The sequence below is a fragment of the Protomyctophum bolini genome (genome assembly GCF_963924005.1).
Source record: "Protomyctophum bolini genome assembly, chromosome: 14".
In the NCBI taxonomy this organism is placed as follows: Eukaryota; Metazoa; Chordata; class Actinopteri; order Myctophiformes; family Myctophidae; genus Protomyctophum; species Protomyctophum bolini.
In genome coordinates, this window is record NC_137875.1 from 17,767,262 (window position 1) to 17,790,483 (window position 23,222).

Consider the following 23,222-nt stretch of genomic DNA (forward strand, 5'->3'; position numbering starts at 1 on the left):
TTGTGCCGCATTTTTAATAGCAGACCTGCAAGATCGCGCGCTATGAGCTTGTAGATCTGCTATTTATATAGTATGGTATAGCAGTAGTATAACAATGCTTACGGTAGTTAAAACACCAAAAGGGGTTCCCGCCCAGAATCCTCATGAGCACCAGTGTAATCTTCACCTACCTTATTTCATGAAATGACAAGGCAACAATTCACATTGTATGTACAGTTCTGTAATTTACACATTTATTTTCAACATCTTAAATATTATTTGCAAAAAAAATGAAAGTATTTCAATGAAACCATAGCAGACACAATTGGTATTATATATTCCCAAATAATGGCTGCACCTTTTTAAATACAATATTCTGTACCAGTTAAAAACGTAGATTTGCAGAATGGTGCAAACCCTCAGTCTCCAGGTGTGAGAAGGCACTGTGTGAAGGGGTTCTGGGAAGGTGCAGGGCCCGAGCAGCCATGAAGATTTCAACGGTTTGGAAGCATCATTACTCATTCATGCAACTTATCAAAAAACAAAACAAAAGAATAGCCAAGCACCCAGCCAGAGAGAAATACAATTTTGTGAATAACATAGTACAAAGCTTTGAAAAAATTAAGTAGTGATAACAAATCTCCCAGTAACTCTGTACTTTGAGTAAGTAGAGTTATTTCTCCAAAAGATGCTGGCTTAAAATCCAAAGTTTATGTTTTATAAAAACACAGATCAGTTTTTTGCCTGTGCTACATTATGTTTAGTTTGTAAAGTGTTTTTGGTTTGCTACACAACTTAAAGTGTTACAGCTGAAAATGGAAATGTGCTCCAGACATAATGTGTGAGGCGTGGCCTCACTACTGGGACAGAAGGGCATTTCGGTTGGCCTTCATCTTCTCAAGGCGTTTTACTAGGTGGTTGTTGGTCATCTCCATCTCTTCGATCTTATCCAGGGATGTACGCAGCTGCGTGGAAAGAAATCGAGGAATTCACTGTTATGTCACAGCAAGCTCTTTGCGCTGTAAAACCGGTTGTCATAAGGACATGGACGTCTGTGATCAGCTGCAGTATTTACCTCTCTCTGAAGTTTCCTTTTCTCTGCTTTTAGTTCATCTTCTATTTTCTCAGAGTTGTCTGCTGATGATTTGTACCTCAAAACCTGCCCTTCAAGTCTGTTGATCTGGATGTGGGTATAAAAGTAGCAGTGAATGCAAGAGTATAACAAATTGTCAAAATACCAATTTCACACAGGATATGTACACAGATGTACAGTATATGTTACAGTACGATTGGAAAACCAACGCTCGGCGCGGCGACTCGCTCACTCTGCAGTGCCTCAAGTGGCTCAAGTCACCTCTGAGACGCTATTTCTTAGTTGGGGGGTTCAATCATACTGTAACATGTATAGAGAGAAGACATTCCCTGACGCAGACATGACTTACATTCTGTTCCATTGTACCCATTTCTTGTTCCGCCTTAGAAAGCTTGAACTTGTATTCACTCATCTGTCTGTTGGCATCTCCTGCAGAGAGAAAGGGCATTGCGTTTACACATAAGAGGTTTGAAAGATATCAAAGCATGGGGATAAATATGCATGTGGTGGTAAACAGCAGCAGTGTGCAGAAGCAAACTCACTCTGCATTTCGATGAAATGCAGGTCAGTGCCGTTCTCCATCTTCTCCCCGTCTGTGTACACGCTGTCCATCTTTGAGTGTTTCTGCCTCTCATCTTCCAGTTGCAGCTTCAACTTCCTGATCTGAGCCAACAGCTCGTCCTTTTCATCTGCCAGCTTCCGTAGCCTGACGTCTAAAACAAAAACCCATCCCCAGTAATGACATTTACAGTAGTGTTAACACGGAGCATAACATCTCCATCAGCAGACTGTGTTGACATGGAGTATAAGCAGACGGACTGGACTGTAGGGCTGTGTACAGTTGACTGCAACGGTCAATTATTTTCTTAGACATTATTTTATCGATTACTTGTTTGATTAATCAAAAAGCATTTTTTGTGTGTTCTATATCATCTAAATAAATGATGTTGTTGTGAGCTTGTAGATCCTCTATTTTGTCTTTTCTCTAAGAAAGAAAATTCTTGTAAGAAAGCTTTCTCCCCCAATTTCTTTCTTTAATCCTGATTGTGAACGAGGGACCACTACCCTGACTTAGAATCAACCGGGGGACCACTGTTGTGTTGGGTGGGGATATGGGCTAAGATTAGTGCTTTGGTATCACTTGCTATGCATCCCATTGTTTCTCAATCAATGGCCCATTGACTACTAATTCTTTCCTATTAATCAGACAATCCGGTGCACTTCCCACTTCCAAGTAGTGGAAAGAAAAAATAAATCACCAAATCCTATAATACCAAATGTGTGGTCAGGGACCACATGCTTTAATGGAACATGTCTATAATCAAATTGTTTGATTGGCTGACTCACCCAGTGGTCCCTCTCCTGCTGACTCTAGCACCTGAGCAGCCTCCTGGGAGACCACAGTGATTCCTGAGGACAGAGGCTCGTGGTTGACGTCCCCGTTTGGCATACATTCTGGGATGATGACCAGGCCGTGTTTCTGTGAGGAGGGGGTACACGGATCACTGAGGCAGAATGACAGTACTCCCATCTAAAAATTCAATCCAGCATTTAAAACGGCTGCCATTTGCACTGTAGTCATGGTTTTACAGTTGGCCTCCCCTCCAGAGACAATACGGGTAGACTACACAGCCAGAATGGGGCCCAAAATGTTGACATACGGAGCGGGACAGAATGAAATGGAACAAACACAAACGAACAAAAGCTGACATTACCAGATACGGCATGTGACAGGAGTGACGGCATTTTACTGGCTACCAACCAAAATAAACAGGCAGCAGTGGGGTTCAATGGCCAGTAACTCCTCTAACCTGCTTTCTCTTTCAGAGAGAAGTCACAGAGCCCAGTCTTTAGGATTACCTACCTCGCCTGCTTTGGATTTCCCCTTGAGGTCAGCCAGCTCATCTCTGAGCTCATCTCTCTCATTCCTAATGCAATCAAAGTACTCTTTCTGCCTCTCTAGGGCCTGGCCACACCACAGGAGGGAGAGAGAAGACAAGAGGGAAGGAAGGAAGGGTGAAAGAGAGGAGGGTAAAGTAGAAGTTGGATTGACAGGGCTTGATAGACATGCACTGCCGTGTTCTACGCAGAGCAGTAGGAACCGGTACAAAATGCACACAGACAAGAACACTGGACATGCTAGCAGACCACACGCCACAGAAGACACACACCTGATGTAAGGAAACGGCAGAAGACAACACCAACCTTACGAGAGAGCAGCTACGGGTTGTATTTGAATAGTGCACAAGGACTAAAGGAGCCTTATTCGAGAGGAAATAAGCACTCTAAACTTAAACTGTTAGTATACAATTTGATGGTTTCTTCACAAAATGTGCCATTATGTGATATCTATATTAATGTAAATGATCATGCTTTCATGATAAATGAGAACATTTCGGTTATAGTATAATATAGATTTCCACAAAACCAAAATGTTACAAATGCCATACGTTTTTTTTAAACTGACATTGCAGCATCCAAAAACATTGCCAGTGGTCTTCTAATAGTCAGTGCACATGCAAAACTCCAAACTGTGAATCCAATGGGAAATAACTTTAAATTAATGGTCTCCGTCATGCAGCTACAACATGAGAGGCAACATCGCTAAATGGCTTGATGCACTTTGTTTGATTGATTAAAACCGAAATTAATAGAGCACCGATGTCTGACGTCAATATGAGGCAAGAGGGCGCCAAGTCTACGGGTTTGTGTACATTTTGTTTGCATTGTAATCCCCATAGGAGGATTTTAGATCGCCTCATATAAGAACTCTGATTGACAAAATAAGCAAATCATCCCGGCCGTCAACTGACCTCAATCAACCTCCCAGACAATATCGCCGGGGAAGTTTGTTTATTTTTTGACCACAATGCTTATATGACACAATTTATGCTCAGCTTATGAGGACCCCCTGTTATTCTCCATAGAGAAAAACTTCCATGAACCAGGGGATAAGCGAGTGATGTCAGGACTTCGGCGCTCTATTGTCTTTGGAGCTTAAACACTGTTGCCTGTCATATTCTGTCAGGGCACGCCCCTTTGAGACCTGCTCCTACCCCAATCTTTTTGTCCTTCCAGTTTATGGTTTCCTGCAGGTCAAACACCTCTCTGGTGAGGGTATCTAATTTAGTCTGCATTCGCTGGCTCTCCTGGAGTGGCGTTGCACGGTTAAAGAGAGGACAGCACAGAACAACAACAAGAGGGGGGAAAATGAACCAAGGACATGGTGTGGAAAGTGAAACGCACAAGAGGAATATAGACAACCGAAGTACAGCCTGTGAAGCTTATCATAATTCAGAAATTGAGAAGTTAGAGACGGAAAATGTAAGAGACTGAAACAGGAGAGACCGTGTTTAATCACTTTCAACCTGGGATATCTATTTTAGGCATGTCATTGTAAGCGAAAGCGTCAAATAAAAAATAGAAAATCTTTACCAATGGAGAAAATAGGTTAACCCGTTTTGGGCGGGAAACCCTTTTGGTGTTAGCATTATGTTATGCTTTAGCTATTGAAAAATAGCAGATCTACAAGCTCATAGCGCGCCACCGAGTGGCGCACTACGAGCTTGTAGGTCTGCTATTTTTGAAAAATCGAAGAACGACTGACATAGAAACATAGCCTTTTCTGAAAACTGTCAGGATGTAGAAGACATCTTTAGAATCTGATCTCAGGTCAAATTAAGAGTTGCCACATTTGAGTACGAGACTCGAAAAAGACCAAGGGCAAATGGAGTCAATCAATCCACAATAAATGATTGCAGAGTAGAACTTCCTCTGCAGTCTGCAAGGCGCTGACAGAGTAGAGGTGTGATGAGACGTTTTCCATACCTCTATAAGTTCATCTCTCTGGCGGATACCCTCTTTCAACTCTTCTTGCTTATGCTGCAGGACATTACACGTGTGCTTTTGTCTTTCTAGTTCCTGGGAAACAAAGACGCAGACACAGAAGTTGGAACTACATATTTTCAGATCCAAATACAGATCATTCTGGGGGCATGAAATAGTTTGAGAGCCACTAGACATAGAAACAGAAAACTGTCGGTTTAAAAGCAATTTGTTCTAGAATCTGCCTCATCGGCCTAAATGGGTTGAAATCAAGGTCCTACCTTTGATTTGTCCTCCACCTCCCTCTTCATTTCGGCCATCTGCTCCTCCATCTCCTCTATGACGTCCTTGAGAGTGTCTACCTGGTAGATGAGGTTTGCCTTGTCGTTGTCCAGCTGTGCGTTCGATACCATGGCTTTCTTGTACTTTTCCTCCACTTCTGTGAGCGACTCCTGTTTAGGGGGTTCACACACACAGTTCAACTTGCTGCACAGTTCACCTGCTAAAAGGGGATAAGATGGGCTCATCTGATGTAAACCAATTAAATACAAAGGGAACTGCAGTGTGGAGAATGCAAAATATATGCCTGTATAAAATATAGACCACAACTTTTCACTTTTTACTTTAGTGTTTATCAGATCTCTATAATAATAATAGGTAAAAATGGGGGGGAAGGTGTTACATGGGGGAGGTGTTTTTACAGAAAAGGGGGGTCTTATTCATCTTAAAGAGTATGCCTGTTGAAATCAGGGAAAGTGACGTTCTTGAAACACGTCAAATTCTACCAAGGATGAGCCAAAAGGCAGGTTAGTAAACTACCATCATCAATGGAACACACAAACAGCAGCACAGTTCACAGAATAGTGAACTAGTGAGTGAGACATGGAACGTAGAAGGCCATCCAAACGCTGCAAATCTAAGAACTTCAGGCACACAAACCATGACAGGAACCTGTCAGCAGGGGGAGCAAGACATCTCCTATCTATCTTACATACAGGGTTTCATTTCAGGCTACAACCAGTGAGAAGGTCCCCACCAAAACAAATAAAATATAAACGTGAATGAAGAACTGAAGATCATGCAAAAGGGAGGGTGCGGTGGGTGATCAAGCCATTCAGAGTGGGTGCCCCATACATATTAATACACAAGTGGCCATGGTGTTAGGAGTGTTATAGCGCTACACAGTAAGAGATACAAGTCTGGAGGCAGGAAGGGAGAGAGAGAGGGGTGTTAGGGCAGTGGTTCTCAAAGTGGGGTCCTTGAGGGAGTTCCAGGGGGTCCCCCAGCTATATAGTTTGGAAACAAAAGGACCCTTATGGGTCTGTAACTCTGAGAGTGTACAAATTTAACTCAGAGTTAATCATATAGTTTAACAATAGTTAACATTAATTTTACAATATACATTGGGGTCTCAGAGATAGAAATGCCATTAAATGGAGGCCCGACAAATGCAAGGTCCTTGAAATTAAACAGGTTGAGCCGTAAAAAATATTCTCTTATGGGGGTGTATATCTCTTCAAATGGGGGTCCGCGGGCTAATTAGTGTCAATTTGGACATGAAAAGGTTTGGGAACCACTGTGTTAATAGGGATGTCATACGGCTCCGTGCGGACAAGAGAAGGCATGCCACGTCGCGAGCAACAAGCCCCTCTACCTTCAGCTCTTTAAGCCCCTGCATGTATCGCCCCTCTACATCCTGAATCTGGTCCTTTAGTTCATATATGTCCTGCAGGGCAGAAGGAATGGTTTGGGGGTATTAAGGAGGAGAGATAATTAAGAGTACCCCATGCTGACATCTCTCTCAAGACAAGTCCACAGCTGGCAGAACACATGACCAGAACACAGTACAGTACACCCAGAGAGAAGACATGACCAGCAGTACACCCAGAGATAAGGAGGAACAGCCATAAGAACACGTCATGACATGACCAGTACGCCCCAGGAGATGAGGAGGACCAGGCGTTCACAGGAGGACAACATGTCACAGTCACGAGTCCTCCCGTGCATACTGTACTGCATAATGGAGAAGATGCTGATGATGACAGACAGACACATAGAATAGGAGGCAGGTCGACATGATTGTGTGATTGATACGCAGAGGACACAGGTGGTTACCCACATGAACCTGTACATTGTACATACAAAACACTTTGTCACATGGATCAATAATTCGTCATTATTATAATATGTACCGTATGTTGTATTATAATCAACACAATTTAGTAAACAATTATTGATTCTATTGCAAGTAAAATGTTACTATGTACACATAAAAAAGGCATAACAAGGTTGTTTTAGTCATACATGTAATGTGTGTGTGTGTGTGTGTGTGTGTGTGTGTGTGTGTGTGTGCGCGCACGCGCCTGCCTGTGTGTGTGTGTGCAGGGGGTAGGAGTTATGCTTGATTTATACTTAGTTCTGTTGCAGTGTCGCACATCGGAAAATAGAAGATGTATAAGGCAAGCTCACACCGCGCTGCAAGTCCTCACAAGTATTGTAATACAAGAGTGTGTGTGTGTGTGTGTGTGTGTGTGTGCGCACCTTACCCTAAGTTCACTCAGACTAGTGTCAGGGTCGACGACGCTCCCAGTGTCTGCGCTGCCCCGTCGTGAAGAGGTGCCACCCAAGGACGCCAGCGTGGCGGCCGTGAGGCCTGGGGTGGCACAGCGCGAGGACGGCTAGGAGCACACAAAGCACCACAGACCTCCGGTCAGACCTCCGGTCAGACAGGCTACACACAAAACACAAAATGCTGCGCAACCCAGCTCAAGACTCAGGTCATTCAACACCGCTACCTGACACCAGACTGAGTAACTCAGCTTTTTCTAACATGCCGAACCCCGAGTGCCTGACAATGGAACAGTCAGGTAGATGGGTTTATATTAGCTCATTTGGCTTGACAAGTACCATACAGTAAGTCTGAAATAAAATGTAAATAGAAAAGAAAATACATCTATATTGTGTTATAGTGGTTACTACTCACCCGGCTATAGTCTGTATACTGCTTGTCACATTTTTCATCCAGCTGAAATGAAGGAAGAGAACAGAGTTTATAAAAAAGGAAAAGGACAGTTATCTTAAGGATCATGCATCCAATGTGGTCCATGCTTGAGCTGTCATTTCCCTGTGAATCAAGGAGTTAGTCCAGAACACTGATGCGTTAGTGTGTGTGTGTGTGTGTGTGTGTCACTGTCCACACTGTGTGGACAACCGAAACACTCTCAGGTCAATCACACCAGTCATCTTAAAACCAAACAAAACACATTCCCAAATCCATAGCATTAGCCAACACTACACTATAGTGACCATTACCACTTTCAACTACTGCAAATGAGATCAACACCGGAAATGGCAGGCTGTGAGACGCGATTCCAAGAAAAGGATGAGAAAAACAACTAGGTAATCATGCACTTTATGTCTCAGATTAGTAAAACACTCATCCACCATCAGTGGTGATGCAGCAGAGCACTCGGCTGCCCACCGTCATGAGGTAGGCTCAGCCACTTACAGAGTCCAGGTCAGGAATGCTCACATCGTCCAGATCAGACACAATGCTGCCCCTGCGGTTGGAGCGGCTGAAATAGTCAGCGGCCGACTCACTGAAGTCTGAGAAGTCAGACGACTGATCATCACACACGAGGACAGAGATGGAGACGGAAACACAAAAAAGGACAGAAAAGAGGTGACAGAGACAGACCAATGGTGAAAGAGCCATGGGTAAACGTAACAGAATGACATTCTTACAAAAAGAGATTACTGCATTTCTGTATAGAAATGTAACACTTTCAATATTAGACAGGTGTTTTGCTAAAGCCATTATCTAGAATGACTCAGAACTTAAAACCACCAGAAAATCTAGAACAACTTCTAGCACGGCGACATACAATTACAATGAATCAACAACGTAAAAGGTTTCTTAACATAAATTAATTCCTGTTTATTTGAGTTAAGCGTTTCACAATAGAGCACGTTTTTGAGTGTAGAAGGCGATTCCCATTGTGAAATAGTCCTGAAAAGCCCAATAGCTAATTTTAAGCTCAGTCCCTGTAGCTCACCACACTGTCCCTGCGACCTCTCCTGTAGCCTTCCTGGGAAAGGGTGCTGCTACTGTCATCGTCTGAGGACTGAGAGGTATACAGTGAGAATCCCCACTCGCAAAGGCAAACTGTTGTACATGCACATGGGTCTCTCTCGCTCTTTCTCACATTGATTAAGCTCACCAGCCATCTCTCCGATAAATGGATTATTGGATTACTTTACGTAACCCTAATGAGCAACGCCAATTCATGCAATTAGGACCGTTTGATCAAACGCAAACCTCCAGAACGAATTTGGGATGAAACCTACAACAACATCAGCCTAGCCTGAACAGCATTGGCAACATCACATTCACACACTTCAAGGTAAAACCAACAAATGCAGTTCCGTAAAAACAAGCCTTGCTACTGACGGTCCATCGCACATGGGGTCCAGGGACCACCACAATTTCAAATGGACACTTACAAGTCTGTACCTCTGAGACTGTGCAAATGGACAACTCTCAGAGTTAAATAAACACTGAGGATTTTACCGTGTACATCGAGGTCCCAGAGATTTAATTTAATTTATTTAATCAAATTGGGGTCCATAGCTTAATGCATATCATCAAACTGGGAGAGCTTGAAATGAAAACGGTTGAGAATCTTTGATCTCTAGGGTCCCTATGTGGAGGCAGGATTGAGAGAAGGGACAGGAGGGGGCAGCCGGTTGTTAGTTGGGGCTGTGTGTGTATGCATGTGTGGCATGAGCTGACAGCATGCAAGAAAAGGGGTGGTTTCGGGGTGGGGGTGGGGGCTCACCGCAGGGCTGCTACGGGTGGAGTTAGAGTACCCGCTGTATTCAGAGGGCTGTGGAAGGGAGGGCAACAGACAGTATTGACATGAGGGCAGATGCCAGGCCAGCCATGGTCCGCCATGACGATTATAATGACATCACTGTTTGACAAACACTGAGCAGACTTACAGCTCTCGAACTGTTGCCCAGGCCATAGATACCGTCGTCACAAATAGAGGCCTGAGGGCACATGGGGAAAGACAGACAGCGCAGGACTCAGCAAGACGGAAGAAGGAGCATAAATCTTAGGTGGAACTAGCTAACGGGTTGAGTGGAATGCCTGCGACTGCACCAGCATGCGCTAAATACTGAAGTCGTCAGGCTATAGTATTTCCCATATCGAGCAGGCTATTCCCCTCGCGTCCCTGTACTCTTGAGATGGTAAAAAGGGACGCTTACACTCTCAAGAGTGCAGAGTCTGCACCCTTAGAGTCTCTCAAAGACTGAGAATCTTACTATGTAGGGAGAATAAAATCACTGTATTGAGACACAAGGCCATATCTTGTAAAGTCTCTGGCCCCCCCCATCAAGTGTCAAGGAGCTAAATATAAGCTTGGACATAATACTACTATGTAGATATGCGAGTCAATAGAGAAGATTGGGTATCAGGTCTACTTCTGAAGGTAAAAGGAAGCATGCATGTACAGAGGGGCACTGGCCAGCAGCACGTGGTAGCAGACTGACCATGCTGTAGCTGCGCGACAGGCCCGTGCCAGGGGAAACGGTGGTGGAGGAAGAGGAGGTGGTTGTGGCGATGGCCTGTTGAGGGAGCAGGGGAGCAGTGAAAATGCCAGTTAAAACGACAGAGGAAGTGAAGCGAGGTGGAGAGGAGAGAGACTAAACTAAAGAGAGATGCAGTAAGAGTGTTTTTATGACCCTCTGATACTGATATTAGCACTTTAGTGTTGAGTTGAGAAGTGAAGTGACGCTACTTTTACTTTAGCCATCGTCTCTTTAAAAAAAAGCAAAGAATGTATTTCAAATGTACTCTTATTCTAAATATCAAAGAGGAACGTTGATAGTATGTTATGCAAATCCTGTCATTCTAATGTGAGCACATCGGACATAACACTTCGTAGACTATCGGATAAGTTCCCCTTTGAACTTTGTTTCTGACTATACAGTATGTACTGTAGAGCTTCAAACTGTAAACACATCCCGTTCAAGGAGAAAAACATCTCGTTACTTTCTTGGCTGTAACACTTAAGCAGTAAACAAACCGGCTGTGTGTGAAACACAATCCATCAGTGTATTAAGATTTGCCTCAAATGCCTGTGGATTTACAGTACATGTCCAATAAAACGAAGCATCTAGATAAGACTTTGTCAACTAGCTTCAGCTAATCTGGCTGGCACTCCTCCACTTCACTTGAGCCTATGTGGAGCAGGGCTGAGAAATGAGACATGGGGGGGGGGGGGGGGGGGACCGACCCGTGGCTGATAGCTGGTAGGCTGATAGCTGGAAGTAGTGGGAGGAGGAGGTTTGGTCTTCGATAGGCTGCTGTAGCTCCTTTGATCATGGTACAGTCCAGTCTGGAGGAGCGGCAAGATGGTATGAACCAGAGAAAAAATACACCAGAGATCAAGTTCAGCTACAAGGTATGTCAGAGAAAAAAATAAATGGAGGGCTAACTTTAATTAACACTGTGCGGTTGTTATCTAAGCGACAGAGCACAATGGCAATCAATAGGATACTGCCAGTACCATACAGCTGATCAATAGTATACATTAAAAGCTGTTGCCTGCCAACTAGCCTTGCCTCCTCCATGCTAGAGGCTGCAGTCAGCAAGACCAACACTGAGGGAGGGCACTGACCAGCAGGTCCTTCCTGGAGGAAGAACTGATTGATGAGGCCTTCCTAGGGCCATGCAGGTCATTGTACACAGAACTCTGTTCACCCCCAGAGGAAAAAAACAAATATGCCATGTCAAGTCAAACCTCTTCAAATGAAACAAAAAAAATGTCTCCAGTGCTAAAAACAGTGTCTCCAAGGCTACAAACAGCAAGTGAGTGAATTCATATAATGTCAATCGTACAGTACATACAGTGGAACGGGAGCTCTTCAAGGCGGAGCTTGAGTAGCTTGAGAAGTTGTCGGACTGAAGGGAGAACAGGAGTTGCGGGCGTTATGCTTATGACATGATTAAACATTTGGGAAGCGCTCTGCACACACGGACATGCCACTAGGATGTGCTGACAAAAAGAAACACTGCTAAGTGAAAGTTGAACATCCATTAGGCTGTTGCCAAACGCAACATATTAAAGCTAAAATATTGAATGCATACTCACAAGCTAAACTAACCCAGCAAGAGTAACTTAGACATGCTTGACCTAATTTCTAGTACACAAACACAAGAATATTGAATAATTTGGGCAGGAATTTTGCCACTGCACTAGATAGTTTGGTTAGCGTAACAATTAAAAACTGTTTACAATTTATTCTTGACCCGCTTTAAACATTTTAAGTCTTTTAGTGAGTTAATATCCATCCAACTGTAGTTTCCACAAAATATCTTAATCCACAGCATTCAACAAAACCCACACAAATAAAAATGTGCTTCACTTCCACACACACATGCACATACACAAACACAAACGTACCATGAGTTCTTTTCTACGAGAGCTTGACAGGCTCTTAGTAGAGCCCCCGTCGCGCAGCGACGAAGTTGTTGACTTGAAATAATAATAAATACAAAAATTAGACTAAAGCCACTTCACGAAGATGGAAGTATTAAGGTCCTTGCAGACTGGACGTGTTTTATAGAAAACCAACGGAAAAACGCTGCTAAAAATCAGAAAAACATAGCAGTGTGCCAGTGGACCTTTACTGTCTCCCAACACATTATCTTATCATGAGCAATAAACGCTTTGTGCAATGTCACTCTAATCATATGAACCCAATGGGGAATGTTCGGCATGTCATAATACAGGTGAACGTTTGGCAAAAATATGCAAACATTCTGTGAAAATAGCTCACACTATAGATATACAATTTTGTTCTATTTGACACAGTACATAGGGTTTAAGTGATTAATGTAGCCTCAAGCTAATTCTTTCTTGACAAGAACAGAAATGTCAGTGTATCGTACCGAGTCAAATTACTGCACACCATTTTAATAGTACAGGGGCCGAATATAAAAACGTGGGCATGTTATTAACACAGGCGATTATGTACAGTACACACCCTGTAGCTGCGGACTGACATGACGTCATCATCCAACCCCTGCTGATGTCAAGGTGGAAGACACAGAACCATGAGAGAGAGAGTTGCAGACAGAGGAACATGAAACACACGAGAGAAAGGAATAAGTGAGATAGAACATAGGAAATGCAGGCAGACAATGAGGAAGTGAAAGAGTGGGGAAATACAGACCCGGCGATGCTGGCTGCTGGACCTACTACTAATACTAGAGGATCTGGCCTTGTCTGTTCTGGCCTTGTCTGAGTCAGCCTAGAGGTAGAAATGAAAGATGGTCAGGAACCACAGAGGCACGCAGATAATGGGATCACTCACTCACTGCAACACCAAACAGCTGCTTTGCAACGGCAAGAATCCATGCAAAGGTTTTGTTAGGGCTGAACAAACCAAAGTTCTTACAATGTAGTATGTATATTAAGCGCTTCATCGTTTAAGAAGAAAAAAGAGAGCCTGCACACAATAAAAACATTTGCTTCTCTTCAACTGTGTTCATAAATTGCCACGCCGGTGTAAAGAACTAAAGATAAGGTCCATGCAAAATGACACTATGCCATTATTCAAAACTATTGAATGCTTATAATTATTTGAATGAAGTCAAAACAAGGGGGTCCAAACTGCTTTGTTACCAACAGAACCATCAAGCTTAAATAATGGCAAGAGGCCAAATCCTCTCTCACACACACACACACACACACACACACACACACCTCTAACACGTCTCTAAAGCAAATACAACGCAGAGGCGTATTTCCTCTGTGAGGTAAGATGCAGTAAGTGGTTCAGATGGAAGCCCAGTATGACGCAGCAGGCTATGTTAGTGGAGTGAGACGCTCCAGTACTCCTGCCTACCATCCACTGGTGGATCTGACCCCATTTCCTGCTGCTGCTACTGCTTGATGAGTGGTAAGAGATCTGCACAGAAAGGAGGAAGTCCCAAAGAAAACACACACTTTTATCATACTCCCGCCTGCCATGGTGCTTTTGCCATTAGAACACATACGATTAGACCCGAGCAGTGAGCATTACTTCTTTCTCTAAACAGTGAATAAGTGTGAAGTGTGAATAAAGCACACACATCCAAATATGAAAGGAAAACAGAGTGCACACACTGGATACAGCTGTAAAGGAAAGGTATTTTATTACCTCCAAGGTAACATAAGAAACTATACTCAAGAGAGTGCAGATATTTCATTACCTCCAAGGTGACAAGCCTAATTTCAAGCCTAGTAGCTCTTCCTCGTTTTTTCCCTACCATGGACAATATTATTGCATCGTAGGGCAGATTCACACTATGGTCCCGGGTGCGCACTCGGGACCACTTGAGAAATGTTGTGGTATTATGAATGCTGGTAGTATGTTCCCCGGAGCGGATCAACCATTCCCGGGACCGCATGGAGGTAATCCTGGGACATATTGAAGTGTACTCGGATGCGGATCGATGTATTGTGAAAGCATTGAATACAGTTGAATGAAGTGTATTCGGGTGCGGAAGAATCTATATTCGGGAACAGTTTGAATCAAACTGTGTGAATCTGCCCTTAATGTCTATGTATTGTATTTGCACATGAATGTAATGATGCTGTTTTGCTTCAAAACCTTGATTGTTTGCAGGAGCAGAGTTAGATAAGGAAGGCAAGAATCAAGAATGAGGAGAAGAATTGAAAGACCAAGAGCATCTCTTGTCATATTCAACTGAGCGAATTATGTTATCTGGTATTTTGGCTGCTCACTCAGGGACATTTTGCTTTGCATACCTCTTTCTGCTGCCTTTCAAGTTCCCTCATTCGAATATCCCGTGCCTCTGCTCGAGCTGCCCTTTTTGCTGCCAGCCTGGCCTCCGCCTGTAAGAAACAAATGGCATTGAAGTTTTGAGGGAGAATGACACGGGTGGACGCACCGAACAAAAACAGGGTCACATTCTCATACATCATTTAACATAAATAAGGAGCAATATCACCGTAGTATTGAGCGATATCACTGTGGACAAGAAAATAAGGGCTCAAGTGGATCGATCCTGTATTTTAAGAGAAGAGACATTAAAATTAAATACACGCAATTACATATTTTATGTAACTGTTGCACAGGCTCTCTCTCTAGATATACTGTCTAGTGGCAACTCAGATTCATGGTCGCTGGGTGCGTGGGTGGTCATTAGCCAGAATGTAAACTTGCTAAACTTAAAAACCAATGCAATCCAGCTCTGTGTTGGGGTTTCCCAGTCATCAATGTAATCCTGGCTTTGATTGGCTCAATCTACAGGTTAACCCATTGTGTGTATAAATCATGGGTCTTTACTGTTATCTGTTTTTCATATTTCATCTTCTCTAAATATGCTCGGATACTACTGGGAAGACTAACATTTCATGTTACTCCTCCAGATTCTATTTTTATCCCAAATCAGTCTCACGGTGGCGCTATAACAGTCCTGTTTTACCTATAACTGCATCGAAAACTATGTACACTCCCTAGAGGCCATGGAAAAACATTTTCCCTGCATCCCTCCACATCTGCCGGTTATAGCGCCACCATGAGGCCGATTTCTGCAAAACATTGTTTATGTTAGTCGCACAGATTTCATCCAAATCTCACGCAAATCAGTACACATGATCTCTGTAGTCATGTGATCAAGACGAGCCTGTTGGATTTCTCAGATTCTACACTGATTAGCTAAGATTGCCTTCCAATGTTTTCAGGAGTAGCCAGTTTTGTACGAAATGCTGCACATCCAGAATTCTATCCTGCTGCTATGAGTGATCTGGCTCTGCATTTCCTCAACAAAATGAAGAAAATGCCAAACATCACACACACTTCTCTCCTCCTGGTGGAGACCTGTGCCCAGAAGGGCACTTTTTCTAGTTATCATGTCACTAGCTTGCTGCCTTGCCACTTCTGTTTCTCTTCTTATGCTCTGGTTTGCTCAGACTAAATACCCAGACAGAGAGCTCTCGCTCAACGACGACCTCTGCCTCTGATTCAACATGCTCAGTTGGATAAACGGCCACCAGTACCAGCCAACTACCAGCAACGGCACAGAATACACCTACAAAACTACAGCCAAAGATGCTCAAAGACAGGGTTCTTCTCACATTCTTAACAAGATAACTTGCTAGGACATTGTATGTGACCCACACCTATATCATCATCAAATCTAATCGTGTAATATTTCATAATACTGCATTTTACAATTAATAAAGTCAAATTAAAATAATCTATATAAAAAACTAAAGTGCTATTAACAACCTAACAATGTTGGATATCACTATGGAGAGCTCACTCAGTAATATTGTGAGGTGCTGACGGTCAAATCATTACATGCAACAAAAGAGAGCCACATACTTTTAAATTGCTCAGACAGCATTTACTTTATAAATAAATTCTATTTATTATGAGTGTGTGGCTCTCTCTTTTCTTTTATTACATTAATAATGAAATTAAATTCTATGTTTTTGACTGCTGGGTAAACATTTCAAGATGTCTGTGCGATCAGATAACTTAACTTGTGTAGACCAGACCATTTACCATTGTTTTGTACTACATTTTATAGACTAAATGGATTTCAGCCAGGAGGCACGTTATTGTCTGTGTGGTGCATATAGTAATGTAAACATTGTTTTGGCATTGTGTATGAAAATGTAAAAGGCACAGTGCAATGGGGAGAAAAACCCCGCAAATCGTTACACACTCTCTCTATAGTGCTGTGTTCAAGCCGGATCTGTCCGATATTTCATATTCCATCCTAATTGGCCAACATTGGCTTTCAAAGTTGGCATGTTTGGCCCGTTTTGAACAAAAAGCCTCAAATCAGGAACGCAACGTGCAATTTACGTGAACTCTTTCACAGACTTTCCTACTAGGCTGAGGAATATATCTCACATTGGCCTGTTATAGCGCCACCAACGGGTGGATTTAGCAAAACACATTTTTTGAACAAAATGCCTCAAATCATCCAATTGCCATCCAAGGCATAAGAAGAAATTGCACCCTTTTCACATTGGCCTATTATAGCACCACCAGGAGGCCACAACCTGACCTGCCCTTGTGGAGACCTGTGCCCGAGGGGCACTTTATCTAGTTTTACACTAAATGATGTCGTTTGCGAGATTAGCCACAGACAAACAACAATATGTCTGGCTCTGCTTCTCCCTGGCTGAGATAATTAATCAATTATGAAAAATGTCACAGACAGTCAACACTACTATGTTTTGGAGGGTTTTGAACAGTTCTTAAAAGTTGAGAGGATGCTATCATCTCTGAGCAGTAAAAGGCAGGTCCCCTATAGCTGAGTTAGTTGCTTTAGCAGACAGTAGTCAGCAGTGCATCCCGTGGATGCAGAGGTCGTTGTTTTATTGGGTCCCTTAGCTATAAACTGCGTTTTGGGATGCAAAATGCACCCTATTTTAATCTCTGAAAAATAAATCAATCAAAAACCTCAAAAATGGAATTAGGTGGTTTCTTCCTGACAGCAACAATATGTTCAAGACATCCTACACACATCTAATGGCTAAATATTTTATTAAGAGTCAGTGGGCTAAACCAGTAGTTCCCAAACTTTTTAGACCGTGGCCCAAAGAGATTAGACATTTGCCCAGGAACCAAACTAGTGAAAATAGTCAATCTACAATCTCACAACGTGGCGCAAACTGCAAAGCGACACGTTGTGAGCTTGTAGATCGGCAATTTACACTACTTCTTAAACATTCGTTTTCCAATTTACGGAATTTTTGATTTTTTTTTTACATTTCTTCATGAAATGATTGAAAAGAAATCATTTAATCATTACATTTTTAACTCAAAACTCAAAATGTAGGAAACAAAATATAAAAGGGACTGATAAAAATTGGTCAGCGACCCAACCTTGGGTCCCGACCCAGTGGGCTAAACGATATGATTTTGCAACATACGTACATGCATCTGAACAACCCATTCCCTGACGGATATCTACCTTATGATTGAAAACTTCATCTCCATCACTTTTCATACGCATCAAATATATTCCAGGACAGCAACATATTTTCCAGGACATTCAAATCCATTTTAGCGTGAATGGTTTTCAAGGTTTGCCAGTACGTGAGGGAAGCTTGTTTTTGGCTGATGCCAGCTTTCCGTCAGCTTAATATGGAGAACATAGTAGTATTTTACCATTAAAAGAAGGACTTACTTTTCTCTGGATGTACAGTAATTACACTAATCTTAAACATTAACTGAGATAACCAGCTATGCTGTACCATGCTACCACCATGAGAAATTGTCCATTTCCCGTCAGTTAGTTAGTCACATCACGCGGTGACATCATCAATATTAAGCCCACATATTGGGAATGCCCATATATGGAGATCCCTGATGTCATCAATATTGGCCAGCAACTCTACATCTGACCTCAAACCCTTAGATCTCCATATATGGAGCTGATCTGTTCTGACATTCTATATGTTGATCCTTCCCTATCCATCCTTCCTCTTCGATGTCTCCCTTTTGACTGTCTGATACCTGTCCATTTAAACTCTAGACGGGCCTAGTGCAGCCTTAGAGTTCTCAACAGGCCCGAAGATTAAGGCCGGGCCCTACCTGGGCCAACATCAAACCCTGTACACTCAAGAAACTGCCATTACTTGCTGTTGCGGCCAGAGGCAAGCATGCGGCGGCAGCCAATACATGACGACGATTGCGCTACAGAATGGGAGCGGTGCTAGAGAGACCACATGGACATAATGCTTTATACTTCTTATCAGTGTCTCTACTGGTCAGTTTGCCCTGGTTGACCAGTTGGAACCATGAGTCACAGCTTCATAATCCATGCATGCAGAGTTCCTGGGATGCCTCATCACCAACATGTGCTAACCATTTGTTTGAGGGAGGCTAATTTAAGGACCTCGTACGGGGAAATGTCAATGGAGAACAAACAAACTGACAAAGAATCAAGAGGATAAACAGACAACAGAGCTTTGTTCGGTCACAGTAAACATACTTGTTCACAAACTTGAACTACTTGCCATTTGCAAGAAGAAACACAGTCTATGCTAACTAGTTCAATAAACCAGGTTGCCACCCGGGTGAAAAGTGAGAAGAGCCATTACACAATTTGCCCCCAACTGAGTCAGAAAATGAACAGGGGCTGATTATACGAGATACCTGAGCAGCAGGGACTAATTTAGGCAAGCCCTCACAAGAACTCAAGAAGAGTCCCATGGCACAAATCAGTAAACTACCCCCGTCCCCTGCTTACCTCCCAGTTCCTAAATATTCTGAAACGTACCATTCCACCCATAAACAACGAATGTCCCAAACCTTTATCTCTAAGTAAAGGATAGAGCAGCCCATAAACACCCGTCTAGTGTATGTATACTGTATCTCACTGCAGACAAACAGAGTCAACATTCCGGAAAATGCTTATCAGTGCTGCCAGAATGGAAGGCCTGTGGGCATGGGCTATTCCTGTTTTGATAATGGGCTCAAGTCAAACTGAACGAAACTAACAAAAAGATACCCCCACGGTGCCACCCACTAAGTACTAAACTGTTGTCCAAATTTCGGGCTATACCATAGTATTCTACCGAGTTCCTCATTGAAGGTGAGAAGTTAACATGTTTCTTTTATTGTTAAAGGACTGAGTCAAGCTACAGTAGTAAGTGCCAAAAACCAGACAGTAAAAATAGAGCAACAGAAAAAGCAACACTTGGTGAGTCAGAGGGCTTACTAACAGTAACAGTAATGATAGGTACTGTACATGCATTCTAGTTGAAGCAGTGGTGATTAAACATGAAGTGGCCTGTACATACATCTTCCTCAAAATATATATTTCCATGTATTTACACCATTACTGCTGTAGTAAAGCAGGTTATGTTAACACATTAAAAGGTGCTGCCTGTGAACTATTTTGTTTTTGTTCAAAGAGAAATAAATACCATAAAAAATGTTTAATCAGTATAAATAAAGCCCTGAGGGACTCGTTCAACAACGTATGGTGTTTAAGTGGTTAATGATTGTTGATGTTTTCTGTTCTTGCTTATTGTAAATCGCTCTGGATTAAGAGCGTCTGCTAAATGCCTAAATTTTAAATTGTAAATGATTAGCTGGCTTTGGGATGTTCCACAGATCATCACAAAGGATAAAACTAAATTAAAGGCATAATCCCTCAGCCCCGATAGAAAACAAATATGCATGACATGTGGCATTTAAAATTGGACGTCCTGATAGTATTCACTAGCATCTGTCAAAAGTCATCCTAATCCTTCTCATCATAATCCTTTTCCAAGCGCTGGCATAAGGAGGAGTAGCTGGAGTGCTTTTGAAGCCTGTCATTATGTTTCACTCTCATTAGTCTGTGTGACTAAAGGGCACTCATCCATTGGCATGTTCATTGTTCATATTGAATATATTAAAGATCTACAGTATAAGGGTCTATAGACCCTTCTACCAGCTTTCCATCATTTAGCTGGGGACCACCTCTTGGAAACCCCTCAAGGACCACTGGTGGTCCACGGACCACTGGTTGAAAACCACTGTTGTAGATGGAAATGGGCATTGCCACCCCAAGGTTTTTGACACAAGGCTGCGAAGGAAGTGGAGTTGCGATGGTGAGCACATGAGAAGAGCGCAACGGCTGGCCCCTGTGCTCTGCACCTGTTGAGCTGTCTGACAGACTGACCTGCTCTGCACACCAGCACAGCTGAGCTCTGTGTCTTTGGCCTATCTATAGCCTTTGCCCATCCGGCCCCAGCTCTCCGGCACCTACATCATGGGACTGGAGGGGGGAAACCTGATCCGCAGCAGCAGAAGTGCACCATCATAGAACTCTGTAGCACTCTGTGGTTGTTAGGGGCTCTAATACGTCAAACTGAAAACGGGATAACCTGGGGGTGCTTGCAATACAGAGTGTGCTTTACGTACACCAGAGCAATGGTTCTCAAAAGGACCCCCAAATTGATGTGTATTTGGCCATGCCCCCCCCCCCCCCCCCCCCCTTTCCCCAAGGACCCCTGGGGTTCCCCAGACCCCCACTTTGAGAAGCAACGTACCAGAGTACTCCAGAATACAAGCTCATGTCCCAATTACTCATGGTAAGATGTTTGGAACCCAAATCACACAAAAACTATCTGAATGTTGCAATATAACAGAACTTGTACAGAGGACACAAAACCAAATCAGTGGAATCAAACAGGTACGTGTTTTACACCTATTATATTCCAAAAGCTAATCTAGGACAATGCACAATATAGGCACTATATTGGCACTACACAAAAGATTTGGAATTGTCTCGCGTCACCTGCATCAACACCAGTTCTTCATCCAGAGTTCCTGATTAATATATTATTATGGTATAACAATCCACCTACGGCAAATACCAATTGATTTACTGCCGGTTCTTTTCTCATAACAGATTTGCACACTGTGCACAGCACATTACTCCTAGCATAAAATATACTTACTATACACACAAATATTGAATCTTTAAAGCCTGCTTCATCAATTAGGTCAAAGCTGGATCAATTCTTTACAACACAGCTGCCTGAAGAGTCAGTTATTGACAAAAACTGTAATATGTCCCATGCCCTCTCCAACCAGTGAAAGAAGGCCAAAGTTGGCTGATATATTGTATATGGAAAAAGACTGCAATACATTTCCATTTCAACAGAATGTCTTGTTGATATAAACACGCCTCAAATAAAATGGACTATGAACTATAGCGTCCACTCCCACACAGATTCACACAGTGATTTCATTAATTAAATACCACAAACTCCCTTCGATCTTAACGTCTGTGGGCATGACAATGTGATCAAGGTGATCACCTAATTTCAATGCTTGGACCATGTCAAATTTTCATGCTGGTGTCTTGACTACTGTAGAATGACTGAGTGCCCAGTAATACAAGTGGTCTCAAAACTGGAACAGGGATTGTGCAGGCTCAAGTTCACAGTCTGCCTCAGCAGTGATCTGTGCCAAGCACAGGCAGGCAGGCAGGCAAGCAGGAAGGGAGACAGCCCGAGACAGGCATGCTTCAGCTCTATAGACATGATGAAGTACAAGCTGCTGTGTTTTGAGAATTTGTTTGGGAAGGTGTGGTGATGTGTGCCAGGTTAGAGGCTGACCTCATGAACCCCTGCACACTAGTTGATCCAATGTTTGGTTCGCTTCAAAAAGGCTGTGATTCATTTAAGACCTGACTGGGTGGGTCAGATGACTCATGTTTCTATGATCGGCTTGCATGACTATAAAGAGAGCAAATGGAGTCTTACAGTATGCTTAGTACCTAAGAATGGGACATCACAACTTCCATGCATGAAGACAGATACAAAAATTCTTCAAGTGGATCAGGGGACCTATTTTATAGGTATATTATGAACTTGTTATGCCCTGCCCTTTGTCAAGTAGATCAGAAGCAAAATTACTGTACAAAACTGTGCTAAACAATATGTAGCCAGATAAGGCGATTAAATTGATTTGGCCAATATTATGCTAAACCCAAATCTGGCCTTGCATTACATGTTTTCACCCGTTTGACTTGTCTTTCCGAGGAGAGCAAAGGAATGACAATCCTGTAGCTGAACAAAATGGAATAATCCCAGGGCAAGTCATTACAAGCCAGGGAGCCACTCTCCTCTGCCCTTTTTTTTCAACAGCAAACTAAAAACGCTACAAGCTAAGTAAATCTCTCTGTGGTCCAAACCAGCTGTCTCCACTCCTTTGGGCTGAGACATTTGGCATTATTGACTAGCAAAACCTGAATATCCACATAACAAGACCACCTCAGATAAAGCAGCGCTATTGTGAAAATGTATCAATATATAACTTTAGGCCCATTTGTTGAATTTACCTCAGCTAAGAGGTATAGTATCTTATTTAATGTAAGATATCGGCTTCATAGTGCACAACACTATGAAGTTACGAACTATGACTATGAATACATTGCTATCACTTCCAAATTGCTGTATAATAGCCAGGGAGAAAATGTGATTAGTCTAGTTTGATATGGGGATCATCTGACGACCCAGCTTTGAAGTTGGTATGCTACATTGACCTCAGTAACCGTGCAACTCCATCGCACTTGCAAACAACAAAAACAAAGAGTGTTTTATTTTGGTGATTCATGAATGAGCTTACCTCTCGGGCGATGCTACTCAAGGCCTCATCCTCGGCCGAGAAACGGTCTTTAAGCGGCGTGCGCTTTCTACCAGAACCTTGTGTGCCCATGTTGCCAGTGCAACTGCAGCTCCACCAAAGATGTTTACGGCCAAAAACAAGGGACTAGGAATTC

The 23,222-nt window shown here is 42.8% G+C and overlaps 1 protein-coding gene across 8 annotated transcripts in view; it reads right to left on the reverse strand.

The window, feature by feature from the left end:
* Nucleotides 1-211: 211 nt before the first annotated feature.
* Nucleotides 212-23,222, reverse strand: part of lrrfip2 (leucine rich repeat (in FLII) interacting protein 2) — a 24,716-nt gene continuing 1,705 nt past the window's right edge. For 2 of the 8 annotated variants that reach the window (XM_080782192.1, XM_080782191.1), the window contains exons 2-27: nt 23,069-23,222; nt 14,722-14,808; nt 13,817-13,879; nt 13,142-13,219; nt 12,953-12,991; nt 12,370-12,441; nt 11,814-11,867; nt 11,584-11,658; nt 11,200-11,301; nt 10,454-10,528; nt 9,899-9,949; nt 9,736-9,783; nt 8,953-9,021; nt 8,406-8,519; nt 7,881-7,922; nt 7,444-7,575; nt 6,552-6,623; nt 5,179-5,349; nt 4,901-4,993; nt 4,129-4,221; nt 2,937-3,038; nt 2,420-2,552; nt 1,615-1,785; nt 1,422-1,501; nt 1,055-1,159; nt 212-944 (exon numbers count right to left, since the gene is read on the reverse strand). The exon at nt 23,069-23,222 is cut by the window's right edge and continues 2 nt beyond it. In XM_080782192.1, coding sequence (XP_080638318.1) covers nt 837-944; nt 1,055-1,159; nt 1,422-1,501; nt 1,615-1,785; nt 2,420-2,552; nt 2,937-3,038; nt 4,129-4,221; nt 4,901-4,993; nt 5,179-5,349; nt 6,552-6,623; nt 7,444-7,575; nt 7,881-7,922; nt 8,406-8,519; nt 8,953-9,021; nt 9,736-9,783; nt 9,899-9,949; nt 10,454-10,528; nt 11,200-11,301; nt 11,584-11,658; nt 11,814-11,867; nt 12,370-12,441; nt 12,953-12,991; nt 13,142-13,219; nt 13,817-13,879; nt 14,722-14,808; nt 23,069-23,158 — 2,319 coding nt within the window. In that variant the 5' untranslated portion in view covers nt 23,159-23,222 and the 3' untranslated portion in view covers nt 212-836. The remainder of the gene's footprint in view (nt 945-1,054; nt 1,160-1,421; nt 1,502-1,614; nt 1,786-2,419; nt 2,553-2,936; nt 3,039-4,128; nt 4,222-4,900; nt 4,994-5,178; nt 5,350-6,551; nt 6,624-7,443; nt 7,576-7,880; nt 7,923-8,405; nt 8,520-8,952; nt 9,022-9,735; nt 9,784-9,898; nt 9,950-10,453; nt 10,529-11,199; nt 11,302-11,583; nt 11,659-11,813; nt 11,868-12,369; nt 12,442-12,952; nt 12,992-13,141; nt 13,220-13,816; nt 13,880-14,721; nt 14,809-23,068) is intronic. The other 6 variants (XM_080782193.1, XM_080782194.1, XM_080782195.1 and 3 more) reach the window with 6 other exon arrangements.